This window comes from Glycine soja, chromosome 1, assembly GCF_004193775.1.
Source record: "Glycine soja cultivar W05 chromosome 1, ASM419377v2, whole genome shotgun sequence".
NCBI lineage: Eukaryota > Viridiplantae > Streptophyta > Magnoliopsida > Fabales > Fabaceae > Glycine > Glycine soja.
This window is the reverse complement of record NC_041002.1, coordinates 588045-605806: the sequence shown is the minus strand read 5'-3', so window position 1 is coordinate 605806 and position 17762 is coordinate 588045. Positions and strand designations below refer to the sequence as shown.

General features: G+C 32.7%; 3 protein-coding genes across 3 annotated transcripts; 2 read left to right on the top strand and 1 right to left on the bottom strand.

The window, feature by feature from the left end:
• Window positions 1-1453: 1453 nt before the first annotated feature.
• On the top strand, window positions 1454-6243 carry LOC114407525. The gene is made up of 2 exons (XM_028370658.1): window positions 1454-2405; window positions 5189-6243. Exons 1-2 carry the CDS (start codon window positions 1786-1788, stop codon window positions 5853-5855), a joined length of 1287 nt encoding a protein of 428 aa, XP_028226459.1. The 5' UTR covers window positions 1454-1785; the 3' UTR covers window positions 5856-6243.
• Window positions 6244-9996: 3753 nt separating this feature from the next.
• On the top strand, window positions 9997-11040 carry LOC114406206 (acid phosphatase 1-like). Its single transcript, XM_028368851.1, has 3 exons — window positions 9997-10022; window positions 10263-10472; window positions 10661-11040. The coding sequence occupies exons 1-3, from the start codon at window positions 9997-9999 to the stop codon at window positions 10836-10838; spliced, it is 414 nt and encodes a 137-aa protein (XP_028224652.1). The 3' UTR covers window positions 10839-11040.
• Window positions 11041-11934: 894 nt separating this feature from the next.
• LOC114407518 (leucine-rich repeat extensin-like protein 6) lies at window positions 11935-14092 on the bottom strand. Its single transcript, XM_028370645.1, has 3 exons — window positions 13765-14092; window positions 13517-13567; window positions 11935-13323 (listed from the first exon to the last, which is right to left on the bottom strand). Exons 1-3 carry the CDS (start codon window positions 13876-13878, stop codon window positions 12034-12036), a joined length of 1455 nt encoding a protein of 484 aa, XP_028226446.1. The 5' UTR covers window positions 13879-14092; the 3' UTR covers window positions 11935-12033.
• Between the last annotated feature and the right edge of the window lie 3670 nt (window positions 14093-17762).

Here is a 17762-nt window from a genome sequence, read left to right as displayed (position 1 = left end):
ACTAATTTTCTTGTATATATTTATTATTTGTTGCAATTGATCAAAAGTATGGTGGAGGCTGAGGTTGTGTAGGGAAGGGGGACCGGGCAACTTCGTCCCTGCGTTCTGCTTGCATTGGCTCCACAAGCTTTGATGATAACAAAAAAAAAATGTAAAGTATTATATGAATCAATCTGTCATATAGAAATACTGATCTATTTGTATACAAAATTTATATAAAAAATTCTCGTCCTCATTAAATGTACCTCCCCCTCTTTTATTTGATACAAAATGTGATTATTATCAAAAAATGGGGCAGTAGCGATAGCTTTCCAACTCTCACAAGCTGGATTTAGAAACCAACTTTCCAACTTACTCAGAGGACTAGTTTATTTGAACAATTAGAAAAAACAAGTGGAGATATATGATTCAAATTCTGGACTATAATATTTATATTAGTTATTTATATAGGTAGATTGAATATAAGTGATTTAATTTAATAATCTAATGTAATATATTTTAATGTTATTTGATATTTTATATGATTTGTTCAAATTTCAACCCAACTAACATATATTTAAAACAATGACTTAACTATTTGGTAATTGTATGTGTTAAAATTTGTTGATTTACCTTTTTATATATGCAATTGAATATATATATATATATATATATATATATATATATCATATGCTTCTTATAGTACGGTAGCTAGGTTAAAAACACTCCTCATATGCTTTTTGCTCAGAATTTTATTTCTATGTATTATTAGTGTAAAAATTTTACATTATCAAAATGTGAATGAATTAGTAATCAAGATATTATAACTTTGAAATAGTTATTGTAAAATAGTCACCGCATTGCTACATAGCGCATCTTTAAAAATTTAAGGGAAAAGTATCTTAATTCATAATATCATATATTTTTTATGCTTATAATATCATATGTTTAAAGTTCTAAGATTTGCAATGTCTTAATTATGTCATATGCTGATATGCATCAAAATGAAACGAAAAAGTTGGGAAAAGCCAAATCCATTTTTGCCTTATTCTTATCTATTATTTATATCAAATTAAAAGTTTAAAACATATTCATGTTAAAAATATGTATGTAATATATGAGAAGTCTAAGCGAGGGGCCCTTGTAATTCATGATTGTATTATTTTGTGTATAAAACGAGTAAAAATTAAAATGAATAGTTTATAAATTAATATAAATACTAAAATATATGGATTATACCAATATAAAAGACCAAACAAGTAATTAAATGTTTTTTTTTTCTTTTCATTCCCTATTACAATATTGATTTCATTTATTAATTTAATTTCTTTTTCTTCTTTTTGTTTTTACTCTGTCTCTATCCCTTTCATCACAACATCAATTATAATTATAAATCCACAGCATCATATGAATCTCAGCAAGTCCCCCACCATGTGTCATCGTGTTCTCATTCACAATTTCCCGCTAATAATAAACCTTGGAATGTTCCTACCCCAATAAACACAAAAACCACACCCTGTTAAGTTAGACTATATAGAAAAACTGATATGATTTGATATAAAAAGCAAGAGATACAAAAACAAATAAGAATATTAACTCAGTGTTTGAAATTTATTAGTGTTAAAAACATTAGGACTCGACTATATAAACAGATACTGAGAAAGCAGTGAAACTGTAACATCTTAGTCGTCCTATACATAGAGAAGAAGTAGTACGTAGTAGATGCTTTCGAAACCCTACTCTAACAAAAACCAAGACATTTAGTTTCATCACCACTGTTGAGAAACTTGGAGAAGATTTTCACCAATGGATCCCTGTCCCTTCGTGCGTCTCATGGTAGACTCTTTAGCTCTCAACCTTCCCTCCGCCACCAAACCGCCACCTGTCTCCGGCGTCCACCCTTCCTCTACCCCATGCTTCTGCCAAATCCGCATCACCAATTTCCCCTCTCAAACCGCGCTTCTTCCACTCTCTTCTTCCTCCTCCGGCGACGCCAACCCCGAAGCCGCAACCTCCGCCCCGGGCTTCCACCTCGACTCCGCCGCGCTCCGTCGCCTCTCCGCCAAACCTCTCACCCTCCGCCTCGCCGTCTACTCCGGCAGCACCGCCCGCGCCTGCGGCATCTCCTCCGCCAAACTCCTCGGCCGCCTCAACCTCACCCTCGACCTCTCCGCCGCGCTCTCCCGCCCCAACACCTTCCACTCCGGCTGGCTCAACCTGAGAAAGAACAGAACCGGCTTCGAACCGGAGCACAAGCCTGCGCCTCGGGTTCACATTGTGGTCCGGTCCGAACCGGACCCGCGGTTCGTGTTCCAGTTCGGTGGCGAACCGGAGTGTAGCCCGGTGGTTTTCCAGATTCAGGAGAATAATATCAGACAGCCTGTCTTTAGTTGCAAGTTCAGTGCGGATCGTAACTCTAGATCCAGGTCAGTGTCTTCGCAACAACTTTTCTTCTTGTTAAACTATTCTATGCTGCATTTTTTTCTTTAATTCGTTAGAATAAAAAATATCAAAAATTTATATTAATTCATAGACTTGTTGAAATAATTGAGCTAAATCTCATTACCGTAAATTTAGGTCTAGTTAGTGTAGTTTTCAATCACTCTATCTGATTCTGATACTCTCACTTCCTCAATCAACCACTCTACTACATATACTCCTTTATTTTCACCTTTTTTTTTTCCATATACATTCATTTTTCTAAAAAATATACTATGTGCTACTTTCTACGTAGTATGGCAGAGAGACACAGAGATTACACACATCTGAAATAATGAATTTACTTCTTTTTTTTTTAAATTAAAATCATGTTTTGATTAAATATTAGGACATTAACTTTGGATTTAATTACCATGTTTTGAGAGAGAGCATATAGTTTTTTTTACATTGATCAAACTTGTATACAATTTCTTTCTTTATGTATTTTTTGTTATTGTTCTACTATTGAATAGAAGTTTTGACTTTTATTAAACTTTTATTATATAAATTCTAATTATAATTGAAAAACTACACAAAAAATAATTAAGAAACTGCAGGTAAGTTTTGACTTATTTACATTCTCATTTAAGCATTTTATTCCGTTTAATTAATTGGTATTTTATTATTTAGGATTGAATATATATATATATATATATATATATAGGTAATGTTTAGTTTCCTTTGAGTCGTTTATTTTAGAAAATGCGTTACATATAGTCTTTGTCCTTCCAAAATTTTCGTCTTCTATTAGTCTTTTATTTATAGAATAAGAACAGCATAGGATGATGCGTTTTCGTTAATAAGAGATTAAAAGAAGATTTATTTCTAGAAACTAAAAAGAAAGTTTACCTTGTTTATTTGTGACTAAAAAGATAAGTATGAACTGTGACAAAGAGTAATAATGGTGGGAATCTTTTTATTAATAATATAGACAACTCGTAATAATAGGTGAAATGTAAATTTATATAAAAAATAATTGACATAAATAATAACGATCTATGATTTGTGTTTTCTAATTAACTAATCATGAATTCAACTTTAATTTCATGCCAATATAATTTGATATCAATATTATGGTGAGAAAAAAAAATACTATGTACTAAAGAAATACCAAAGTTTTGTGAAGCAAGAATTTATTGGTGTGGGTTGGCAAAGTTACTGGTGGGGCTAATATGTTTGGTCAGTTATAGTCATGAATTAAGGTGAGGGTTTAGGCATGTGTGCTGGCTTGTCGATATCATCCTTGTAGTTGGTACCTAACCATCAATCAGCACATGCTTAGTCCAGCTCACAATTCCTTTTCATGCCTTCACTCTCGTGACGTCGTGGCTTAGTTTAGTTGTTATCCTTTTCTGTCCATTTTCATTTGCTTATTGGTATCATCGGCACTTTGTTTCTGTCTATTTCTCGTGAAACAAACATGCAAAACGCCAATGGTACAACGAAAGTTTCATTTTCATGCTTGGCAAACTGCCCTTCACACTTCAATTTCCACATTCTTAACACCTTTTTTGTCACTCTCCTGCTCACAACTTTAATTCATTTTTTTATTTATAAATATTAATTATTAATTTATTAGTTTTTTTAATAAGGAAAAATCCATCTTTTTTTTTTCTTTCCTAATCATTCAACCAAATTTATATCTCTAACATTAATTTACTTAACCACTTTGCTGGTTTCTGAGTATTCATTCTTTCAGTTACTTTGTCTTTAGCAGTTTTTTTTAATACTTTAATAAGATAAACGTAAAATCATCGGCAACTAATTTAATTTAATCATAGATAATTACGAGGAATTAATTAACAACACCTATAAATGTTTGCCAAGTTCAAATTAAGCTATCTTTGCATGTGCTGTGGTATCTGGCTGCATTGCATACCCAGGTTTGGTCAAACAGACAGGCCGAGATTTTCTAAACTGTGAAACTTACCTGCCCTGGATTCCCTCCCATGTGCCAGTATCTGCCTGCAGTCGCAATATCTCTTACAATTTATTATCCTACCACGTTTGACATTTTTCATTAGGTTGTTTCCTGTTATACTAACTGAATTAATGAATATTTTTTTTATCATATGCTTTTCAAATATTTAATTATTCCTCTTATATCTGAGAATCAATACTTTCATCTTCACATATTTGTATATGCATGATAGGTATTTTTGATACTAATATCAGTGGATATGCTTCACTGATATGTATCTATAAAGTATCTTAGTCTTTAAAAAGGTTATAAAAAATTTAATACGATTAAATATAAGATATAAAAGTCTGTATAATATAGAGACATGAAAGCATTTTTCGTTGATGAACCAACAAGAGAAACTGTCCTCCTTTCTGGATGATTTCAAGAAGGAAATAGGATTGATACTATTCCTTTTTATAGACAATAAGAAGTGATTTATAATGTCAATGACTTAAAAAAGATTATTTTGCTTTTAGTAATCTCCAAGAAGTATGACTTTAATTTGGATTTGTAAAATTACAATTATATAGTTATTATGTTTTATAATCTTGTCTTTTCAATATTTTTATATGATTGATTGAAATTTGTTAAAAAAATATCATCAATTTGATAGATTTCATTTATCATTTAAAAATTATCTCTCTTAATTTATTTATGATAATGTGGCTAGTATTTCTCTTTTTTTTTTAGAGCAACCTATGATTCGCATCTATGCATGATAGGCTCTTATTCATGATTTGTTTTTCTTTTTACTTAATGAAAATTCAGGTGTCTACCCTCAGATTTTGCCAACAACCCCAGTAGATGGAGGAGAACCTTGAAGGGTATTAGAGAGCGTCATGGGAGGGAGAGAAAGGGTTGGATGATAATGATCCATGATCTCTCTGGCTCACCCGTTGCAGCTGCCTCCATGATAACCCCATTTGTCCCTTCCCCTGGTTCAGACAGAGTATCAAGATCAAACCCAGGTGCATGGCTCATTCTTCGCCCCAACAATGGTGCCTCTGTGAGTAGCTGGAAGCCATGGGGCCGTCTCGAAGCGTGGCGAGAACGAGGCCCTGTCGATGGCTTGGGCTACAAGTTTGAGCTCGTCACTGAGAATGGACCTGCCAATGGGATACCAATTGCTGAGGCCACAATGAATGTGAAAAAGGGTGGCCAGTTCTGCATTGACTACAAAGTGATGAGGGATTCTGGATTGGGTTCAAGGTTGAAAGGAAAAGGGTTTGTGATGGGTTCCACAGTGGAAGGTGAAGGCAAAGTTAGCAAGCCTGTTGTGCAAGTTGGTGCACAGCATGTGACATGCATGGCTGATGCTGCTTTGTTCATTGCACTTTCTGCTGCCATTGATCTTAGCATGGATGCATGCAAGCTCTTCTCGCATAAACTAAGGAAAGAGCTTTGCCATGAAGAACAACAAGTTTCCTTTCCCTAAAAACCTGCTAGAAGAATTGAATTGTTGTCCTTAGTTAAATTACAAGTTAGTTATCATCTGCTGCAGTGATAGCCAATGCGTTCCTAGCTTGATGGATAGTGGGAACTCTGGTTTGAGCATAGAGACAGACTTGCAATTAATTATCAAGTCTTTGCAGCTGCTATGGCGGATTCAGTTTTGTGAATGTTGTCAGGAAATTAATCAGAGTTGCTAGTTTTGTTGATTCTACCTTTTTCTGGTTGGATTTTCTAAACAGCAGAAATTAGAGGGGTGATTTTAGCAGCATTTTTTGTACTGAACATGTACAGAGTACAGACAAACCACAGGCAAATGTATGTTTATATATTTTTATTTTTTTATATATTTATTAATTTTTTTTATGTCTTTATGATGATGTTTGGTTCTGCATCTTGTGCCAATTGACGACTTTTACTTTTGTTTGTGTGTTTGGATAATCTTTAAAATTATGATAAATGAGGTGAGTTTATTTTAATTTTGATTAAATTTTTGTTTTTAAAATTATGATAAAATCAATTATGATAAAAAAACATTATGATACAACTCAAGTAAGTAGGAATACCTTCTGCCTCTATCAAAATTAATTTTATAAAATTAATTTCGTTCAAAATGAATTTTATCACCATGTGTTCGACTAGACGCTGCTCTCCAACGTAGATTAATTTTTTCTTTAACATGACCACAACCAAGTATATATGTAGATTATTTAATCTGTATTTTTAATACACTTAAATATTTTTTTTTATTTCTAATACATATTAATTTTTGTGGTGATTTTTTAATAAATTTTTTATTTTGCGTTAAGTACCTATTAAAATAATAATTTTATTTTTAATTTTTAATATTTTATTTTAATCTCCTATAAATTAATTAATTTTATTTTAATCTCGATTAATTACAGAAAAAAATCACCTTTTAAATATTTGTTTCAAAGATTCTACTACTTTTTCGGACCCGAAGTGATATCAATTCTTTTTAATATTAATTTGCATTTTCATTATCGTCTATAATTAATTGTTTCCTGCGCGAAAACCAGATATGTTCAATAAGACTTCCTTTGATGATTTGATGGACTTGCGTACAGACCCATGTCCAGTTTGCCGGCCAGTTTGAGATTGTATAACGAACTTCTCGGATTGGGTTTCAAGATATTTATCTTAACTGGAAAGAAGGAGCATCAAAGAGGTTTTACGGAGAAAAATCTTCAACCTGTCGGGTACACAAAATGGGAGAGGCTCATATTAGGGTACACAAATTATTAATTCTTGGATTATATTAGTCTAAAAAAATATAAGGAATAAGAGTCGATTTACCCTGAGTTTGGTGATATTCTCAAACGAATAAAGTTCCATTTGAGTTTATGTCCGGACTACAAAGTCTATTTTGTTGGAATCATTTCTTAGATTAAACAATTACTCATATTAGTATAGTTTATTTTTTTTAATCGGTAAATATTAGTGATAACGGTTAAATATGAGTTATTTTTATAATGAAAATAGATTAAAAATATATTTAAGAATAATTATTTAGCAGTTATTCATGCTTAATTGTTAAGAATTGATGTTTTTTCTATTCATGACTTGCAATTATAAAAGGGAGGGATTAAGAGACTTAAAGCTCAAGAAAACAACAAACATTGAAAAAGATCCAGCCCAATACGCGCATAATGCGGAGAGTGTGCTCAGTGTGAAAACAAGCACTGGTGCTAAGCGAGGGAGAGGCGAGCTAAGCGCGAATACAGGCACCTGCGCTAAGCGCGACTACGCAACCCAAATGTACCCCCAACAACTATAAAAAGAGAGACAAGTCAAGGAGAAAAGACACTTCTCAAAGCACTCTAATACACACTCAAAGCCTGGGAACTCTCTCTTAGAAAATTCTCTCTTCTCTCTCATCATTTTCTATTCCCTTTTTTCATCTCTTTTCCTCCATCAGTTCTTATACCCCTCTTCTAGTGTAAGACCCCTTATGGCTATGAGAGGCTAAACCCTTAGGGTCTGATAAGCCTAAAAAGCCAAAAAATGTATTGTATACTTCATATTTATCAATGTCACAAGTGTTTTCTTTCCTATTATCCTTTCTTACTTTTAATTTCATGCATCATTCATCTTTCCATTATTTTAGGGGTTAGGTGCTCGAGAGAGAGTAATCCTTAATAGGAACGCAAGGAAGGTTTTGCATGCATCAATTTTAGGAATTAGTCGCTCGATAAATGGTAATTTCTAATAGAACTAAAAGAAAGATGTATCTTAATAAAATCATTACTAGACATAGAGTGATTGCATTATGTCCATGCATCAAAGCAAGCATCTAGAATTAGAATTTCATGCATTTTATCTATTAAATCTTTGCAAAGACATTTGGAAGATAGATAGGTAAAATAGGTTTGTCATCATGAGACATCAGGAGCAAATAATCTAATAGATGTGGGTAGGATAAATTCACCTGATTGATAAAGAAAAATAAAAAAAATAATACATCTTAGACAAATAAAACATGCTAGATCCTAACATTCTTATCTCATTGAATTCTCTATTGTTTTTTTTTGTTTTCTATTAATAGTTATTATTTTATATCCTGTTCTTTTAAATTTATCTTTTATACATCATATTATCTTTTCTTCTTATAAATTGAAAATTATACAACACAAGTACAAAACAAAGTTCCCCTAACAATCGACACTTCAATGTTTGAGTCTTTACTACTTGGACATTTGGTACACTTGTCAAACGGTTAACAATTAATTTGTTAAAAATGTCCATTGAGAGGTTACAAATGAAATGTTGATTTCATAGGATACTTTTTAGAGAGAAAAACTAGTTGTTGTATACTAAATGCTAGCATGAGTAAAGAATCTACTTAGGATGTTAGGATCTTGTTACTAAGGAATCTCTAGGTATATATATGTAAGCACTCTTTAAAGGGATAGTTTGGTGAGCCTTCTACTCTATTTTACTTCAACCAAATCACCTTTCTTTCCATCCTATTTATCTTCTTTTATCTTCTCACCTATTCTCTTCCATTCTCTCCTCACAAACAAACAATACCTATGAGGATGATTTGGTTGAAGAGAGAAAATTACTATTCAAGAAGAATTTTTCACAAAATAGCATAGGTTCTACTTCTCTTTCTCTTTACTTTAATTCAAATATTTCTTTTCAATTATCTTTTATTACTTTCTCTTCTACACAACCAACACACACTAAATCATGACAGGTCTTGATGTGAAGTTCACCTTAACTTTAGTCTTTTGAGCATGTTTTCTATTATTGGGGGAAGAATTAATTGACAAATTACAAATTTCGTAGGCTCCAGTTTTTATTTTAAAAGTCTCACTCAATGATTGTCTAATTTTTAATAAGTTTTAACCATTAATATAAAGTGTGTTATTAACAATCCTCTCTCTATATAAGAAGCATATCAACTATATAATGTTTAAATTTATCAATTTTCTTCAGATTGTTCCAATAAGTGGTGATATGTTACTTTAGCTTTTTTGTCTTTCAGGCTTACTACATAAAAAGTGGTTTGACGCTTAATTATTTGATAAAATAATTTAGATGGATGATAATTGTTCTGAATAAATATTTATTTTGGAAGTATGTATGTATATGTTACTTTTACAGTTGAAGAAGAAATAGGAGTAAATTGGTTTTGTAAGTTATCCTGAAAATTTATTGAAATTAGTTAAAAATAGTTTATGAACGTATTATAAACCATTTTCATAAACTTTTTTTTTTAAAATAAGTCTAAATAACTGCAAATAAACTTTTCTAAATGTATCTTTGGTTTGTGATTTAAAACAGCTTATCATTGATGTTGCAGTGAGAATCTTTAGTTGAAAAGCTGCTTTTGGACAAAAGTTCTGATGGGAGTTAAAAGTTAATCAAATCCAAATACATACCAAAGGAACCAAATCCTAATCAAGTCATTGTCGTTGATGTGTAACACTGTCTTGATGTAACTAGCCCTTAAGAAAAGGAAATCTGAGTGTAACTGTATAGAAGATGGGTTTCTACAATTGTAATTGTTAAGGGTTGTGTTGTTTTGACGGATTGATTTCGTTGCCTAAAGTCTGAAATAAATAGTATCAGAATTAGGTAGGGGAGTTTATCAAATATCAATGGCTCTCACATCTATGGAAATCGGGTGATTAATGAATAGATTCTATTATGCGGTTGTTATTACTACTTGGAAGTTAATTTTAGCAGGATGGCACGTCTTCTTTATTTCAATTGCCAAAATGAATGAAACGCAAAAAGGTAAACGGACCTCACAATCACAATGGTCAAAATCTAAAATTGTTTTTTCTCAACACAGTAATTGTATATGTGAGTTTCTTGGTTTAAGTTGATTATGGTTTTCTTTTTCTAACTTTGGACTCTGCAGATTTGAGATCTTCAATGAGACTTCCTTTGATAATTGGGTGGACTTAGCTGCAGCCCCAGCTTTGCCAGCTAGTTTGAGTTTGTATAACGAGCTTAAGGAATTGGGCTTCAAGATATTCCTCTTAACTGGGAGAAGTGAATTTCAAAGGAATGCCACAGGGGCAAACCTTCTGAGTTCAGGGTACAGAGATTGGGAGAGGCTCATCTTAAGGTACATAAATTATTGGTTCTTGGAAATATAGATGTCTTGTTCTGTTTTTTTTTTTTTTTTGTTAGCAGGAGGGATCGAACCCGCGACCTTTTCTCCTTGCTTTCTCTCTTAACCATCCAACTCACCTTATATCTCCCATGTCTTGTTCTGTTAAATAATTTTCACCTGAAATTCCTTCTTAATGAAACAGGGTCTTCTGATCAAGGCAAACCGGCCACTACTTACAATTCTGAGAAGAGAGCAGAGTTGGAGAATGAAGGCTACAGGATCCATGGGAACTCTGGGGATCAGTGGAGTGATTTGGGGGGTTATGCAGTGGCTGCACGGTCTTTTAAACTCCCAAACCCAACGTACTATATTCCTTAACATAGAAATGGCTTCTCAGAAATCTGTATTCTTTTTCACAATTGCCTGTTGTATTACCTGCCCATGATTTTTCATGGTAAGATCACGCTTGTTACAACAGGGATTCTTAGTGACACTAGTTTCTAATGTGTTGCATGTTACATTAAACTTTGAGGAATAATTCTTTTTTTTCTGTTTTGTGTGTGTACAATGATGATGCTGAAATTTGAAACTAGAACCTTATACAAATTATTCAAACACTCCACTAGGCTAGCCTTGGTGGGGTCTTTGAGGAATAATTCTAAATCTTTTCTAAACAACAGTTTCATACTGTCTCACTAAACTGAAAAAGTATAGAATATTTTTTATAAGAGTTGATAAAAAAATATAATAAGAAGATTTAATACATTACTTTATTTTGTGCTTTAGCAGGTTTCACCAAATATCACTAAATAGTTTAAACTATTAGGTTGTTCAAACAACGGCATCTCTAGTGCAATCTATGCAATATGCATATTTAGGTATAACCTTGTGATGATTATCTTTTAAGTATTAACCAAGCCACAGTGGCAATCTCATGTTATCCTCACTTGTATAATTGAAGTTGGATTGGGACAGGTGGACCTCTCGAAGTAATTTAGATATAACCTTGTGATGTAACCCAGTGCATTACAGTGGGGTCAAATTTAACTGTTAAGAAGCTATCACGTAGGGCCTTATCGAATGCGATTAGTGAAGTTGTTGAATGGAATAATTGGAGAACCCGTGATAAAGCAGTACAAATTAAAGTAACCAAAATCAAACAAACATGTCACGAGAAACATAAACTACTGCACTATCCATCCATCTTTTATGATGCGGGTCGAGGTAGATTACTAGAAGCATAGCATATAATTTACACAGCTATATAATAACAATTTATTATATATTATTATGTATGGTAAATTAACTTTCAAAATAATTATTTTAAAATAATTTAAATAATAATTTGTGATTAAATGACAAATATAAAACTATTTTACATTTATGAGTATATAATCTTTTTTCTCATAAAATGTGGCATGTGTATTACCCGTGCACGCCAAGTATATATAATCATGAATATGCACAAGGAGTCTTTGAAAAATGAAATTAGCAGAATTGTGAATTAAGATTGGTAGCAGTAATTAATGGAACAGCTATGACCAACCTGTAATAATGCAACTAATAATAACCATCAAGGAGGAGATGGTGAAGTGGGATCAATGTGCTTAGACTTACTTACAGCCATTGAACCACAAACAAGAGGCCTTGGTGTGGGGATTCTGAGACAACTAAGACTTCCACCTGGGATGCCAGAGCACTCAGGTGGAGGTCTCTGCATGTCCCTATCAGGAATGCAGTTTAGTGAGAAATCAAAACCAACATTCCTAAAGAAAAGCCTTGAGCATTGCTGGCTGAACCCAGAAAAGAAATTGTAAGCAACAGTTAGATTTGCAAGGCTTCTCAAAGAGCACACTACATCTGATAATTCCCCAGAGAGCTTGTTATGAGCCAAATTGAGAACTTCTATGTCTTGCAGGCATGACAGTGTGTCTGGCAAATGACCCATGAGTGAGTTGAAGCTCACATCCAGAACTTGCATCTCTGTGAATAGCCCAACTCCCTCAGGAATGCAGCCAGTTAACTGGTTATTGAGGAACAGAATCTCCTTTATTTTAGAACCCATGAAGCCCAAACTTGCTGGGATGCTACCACTCAACTTGTTGTTGGCTAAGTTTATCACTGAGGCTGGGGAACTGCCCAAGTTTTGGGGGATTTCACCTTCAAACTGGTTGTTATTGAGGAATAATGCATCAAGGTTCTTGCTGAAAAGTTCCTGAGGGAGGGGCCCAGAAAAGTAGTTGAATCTGAGGTCCAAGTAGATGAGGCCTGGCATGTACAAAGTAGCAGCAGGGAAAGGACCTGAGAGTTGGTTGTTGCTGAGGTCTAACTCTTCCAGAAAAACCAGGTCTCTGAATGTATCAGGAACAGTGCCTGTGAATCTGTTACTGTTGAGGTGGAGAAGAGACAAATCACTGAGTAGAGAGAGCTCCTTCACAAGGGTTCCTTTCAGATTTGCATGGTTGAGATCTATGCCTGCTACAACTGGGAATGCTGATGCAACCATTTCATCTTGAGGGTTTGCACAGAAGACTCCTTTGTAAGCACACACATTAGGACCAACCCAACTTGATAAAATCTTAAGAGGGTCCTCAGTGATTGCAGATTTCCATGCCTGAAGTGCTGTGTAAGCTCCTTCAAGATTTGGCACTGAGGATCTAGGTGGCTCTGGGCTGTTAATCCCTCCACCAACCCAAACCACTCCACCACTGCCACCATCACCACCACCATTCCCATTGCCAACACCAACACCAACACCAACACCTACACCAACTCCACCACCAACACTGAAGGCAGCTTTTGTTGTACTTGAGTGGAGAATGAGGAGGAGAAAAGCTAGAATGCAGCTATTCTCCATTTTTAGCTGAAGATAGATACCAAAATGCTTATTCAAAAGGGTGTATACTTCTTAGCTAAGCTTGTCCAAAATCTAAATAAGGTTGCTGCATTGAAGAGAGAGAGTGGTGGACTGGTGGGGTTGATTTACCCTTGAATGTTCCCTAACTTTTTCCCCATTTTCTTTTAAGTTTATGTAATTGAGTTTGTTTGAGGCATACCTTTGTACAACTTTTTCTGTACAGATGTTGACTTCCTTTGAATGTAAATTTCTGTGTCAGAACAGTGTGGTGAGGTGAGAAGGTATGACTAATCACTAATCACCACAACTTTTATGGTGCTTATTATTAGTGGCTACAGACATACAAACGATCTTTCAGGTGTTGTGGTCTTATTTACAAAGCCAAACAACAATAAATAGATAATTAACAATAGATAGGTACGATATTTTTTAACAATAGATACGTACCTTGATTTTGACCACAACGTCAAGAATTTGTAAGTGTTTGTGCCTGCAACGAGACCATAATTGTGGTTGAATCGGCTGTATTTGTTTGCGATTTCTCACAATTTCAAGAAACATGACAAAATCATGATCACGACCACAGTTTAAAACCTTGGATAGATACCCCCCATCTTAGATTTATATACTTGAACTTGGTTTTTCTTATTAAAAAGGAATTGTGTTAATTTAATACTGTTGGAAGTGAGTAAGGTGAAAAAACAGGATAATTAATGGTGAAGGTTGCACATGCTATCTAAACAAGATTGAGCACTTTAATCATATTAGTGAAAGCTGTTTGACACTTCCTTAGCTCCAGAAAGCACAATAAAAAAGGCCAAGTTGAGTGTACAGGGCATATAGCTTAGTTGACACACTTTCGTTCTTTTGGAAACCCTCTAACATTTAAGAAAATTGATCCTGTGAATCTCATTTTGTACCAAGCAATAAGGAGAAAATAAAAAGATGAAAAATAGAAAGTACTTTTAACCGAGGGGCTGGTAGAGGGAAATTAATTTGTGATGAATGGTTGCCTGTTGGTAGCTACTAGCTACTAATTGTCCGTGCCTGCTCCATTGGTTCATTAGAATTTTAAAAAAAAAACTCTTATTAATTTTCATTTATATTAGAATATCCTTCATAATCAAACTATTCCTAATAAATACTACTGCTAACTCGCTATTGCTATTCCCACGTAATAATGAAAAATTAACCAGATCAAAAAGATATGGACATGACTTAAATACATTTTCGTGATTGAGAAGATAATTTGAAGGGTCACAAAAGGAGTAACAATTAGTCTATTGAAACAAACAGCCAAATTAAACATTTCCTAATTGAGAAAGTCTAAATCTTGGAGAAAAGTTGAATAATAAAAATAGTTTGATTAAAAGGCACATTGAACATCATGAGGCATACATTACAGGGTACAAAAACTTTCCCAACAGTGGACGAATTTTGTGAGTAAAGTAGTGCCTTCCAAATTTATACTACTATTGAACTGCAATTTCTAAAGTTCAACAAAAGTTAGTGACTTTCAGTGTTCAGTTCCCTTCCTTATCTAAATAATGAGGACATGCTCCAGCAACCAATCATTAGACTGAGCAAGTTTGGTTTGAAAAACTGAGGGGAGAGAAAGCTAGCGCACGCCATTTCATCAAAAGCAACTAGCTTCCGAGTTCTATGGCTGGTCATGAACATTTGTTCCAATTATATAACTAAGAAAAAGGGAAAAGAAAATCCCCAAAAGATAATGGACAAAAGGGAGAGATTCCTCTTGTTCAGTTCTTCTACAACATAAGTGGAACTCGTTGAAATTTTAATGCATAGCCACCAGAACTTCAGTATACTTTATAATGGTATAGTGCTATTCACATATTCAAATGGAGAGAGTTAACCAGTCTACCACATGGACATAAATTTGGCATTCGTCACTTGAAAAAACATCCCTCAAGAATCAAGATTTGGTCAAAGTTAGTCTCTATTTTAAAAATAATTATTTTGATTCTTATATCTTTCAAAATGTGGTGGTGGATTTCATCCCTAATTAAATCAAAATGTAGTATAGGGTCAAAAATAAAATAAACCATATTTTAGAAATACAAAGACTAAAACTACCGTTTTTAAAATGTAGGATTTTTTTTAAAGGATTTAAAATGTAGTATAGATTCCTCTTGAGAGTGTAAAAAATAACTTATCCATAAAACTTTTTTCTACTTGAACATAAGTAAGCAATAAATCCGAGCCTATTCAAGTAAAAAATAAACTGAGAAAGTGACACTCTACGGTCAGAGTCTACACAATATGTAGTTGAGTGATATGATAGGTCTTACAAACTAAGCATTAAGTAATTCCAAAATTGTGAAGCTATTGAACTAAAACTTTTTCAAAGCATCGAGGGTTATTTATTGCCAAATGCAAATAAATGGCCAAGGCATAATAATATTAGACCAGTCTATGTGCATTATATATAGGCTATCTGTTACATTCTTCACATTCTTTGTTTCAGGCTTCAAGATCTATTTTAATTAACACTTTTCAATTAATTGCAAGTTGCATGTGCTATCACCAATATCAATAGGGTTATCCGGTTAGGTGTGGTGTGGTCACGTGTAATTATTGCAACATGGGTTTGATTTAGGCCCCATCTTGAATCCTTCTGGGGTTGTTGCTGCATAAATGTTTATGTTCCTTTGCCTTTACTTCTCTATCTATGCTCATCATCAAGATACTGGTGTCCAGCATGTATCCTCGTTGGATTAGGACTTAGCGAGAGAAAATGGTACATGAAAATCTCTTGTGATTATGAAATTGCAAATTTCTGAGTTAAGAAACCATCGAGTACGAAAAGGAGAAGAAAGAACTATGTGTGTATGTATGAGATTTACTAACGCGCGTATTTTAATTAGAGTATGTTAACAAGTTACTGTACCGTACCGGTTGATATATTTTAAGAAATTAAAATTTGTTATTAATGTACTATCTCAACTGAAAAACATGTGTGTATAATATAAATTCAGTTGACTCTTAACTGGAATACGTTAACAAGTTATAAAAATTATATATTTTAAGATAAATCATTACGTTTTAATAAAATGACTAATAATGAAGATAAAGATTTTCTCTTTATCTTTATCATTTATTTTCTTAAAATTTAATATTATAACATGTAACTAATCTTAATTGTTAGATTTAAGAACTCGTAATTAAAAAAAATGTTACCTTTTATTAGTTATCCATACTTATCCATATGGAGATCATGATAATAAAGTTGAAAATTCATAATTATAGGAAGAAGAAGGTGATTTTGAAATTGATTTCTTTAAGCAAAAAATAATAATTAAAACAAATAAAGTGTTGTGCCAGTAAAACATAAGCTTAAATATAATTTTGGTATTTTTATTTTTAAAAATATGTAACTTTAATTTCTCTATTTTAAAATAGAGATATTTAGTCTTTTCATTTTTAAAATTCTATAATTTTAGTCATCTTATTTTAAGATAGAGACATTTAATTCTTCAATTATATAAAATCCACGGTTTTAATCTTTCTATCAGATTTAAAGTGTTAATCGGTAAGAAATTAACTTGATGTGATTTAAATTTATATAATAATGTAACACAAGAATTTGTTTAATCTAAGTCATAGTCAATGTTAATATCTTAATAATCAATTATTTCAGTTTGAGTGAATGATTAAAATTACAGATTTTACAAAAAGTAAGAGACTAAATATCTCTGTTTTAAAATAAAAACTAAAATTATAGATTTTAAAAAATAGAAGAATTAAAATTACATTTAAACCTACAAAATACGAGAAATATGTTGCTTTTGCACTCAACATGACATAGAACATTGATGAATAAAAACCAAGTTTATTCCATAAAGACAATTAATCGTAAAGAAGCATCACGGTGGATTTTGCCATGAAAGATGAACTTGAATCCTACCACAAGAATTAAACTTAGGAGGTTGTTAGAAAAACTTGATAAGAAGACTCTGGGTTGGAAATAGATCTTTAATGGTATCACAGTTTCCTTATGTATATATAAGATACACAATAAAATTATAATTTTATTTTGTATTATTTTAATTTTTAACAGGATAGAAACTTAGTTTTGTTATGTATTTTTACACGATAAAAATATGTTTTTGTCATGTTAGGGGTCGGGGTACATCCTCCATACCAGTGGCCAATCCCCATAAAATAATAAATTGATACTAATTTTATGCACTTTACACTTTTAAATTTGTAGAAGCTTAGGACTTTTGTTTTTTATTTATTATTATTATGAGATTGTGTATTTTGTATAAATTTTATAATATTTTTTGTCTGTGAAAATATTATAGACTACATTTGTGTCTCCACTAATGAAATTTTCTAAATCCGTCATTGTTCCATAAACAATGGAATTGTGTTTCTTTTGTACAATATAATGAAAAAACTCGAACCTGTGACTTTTGCGT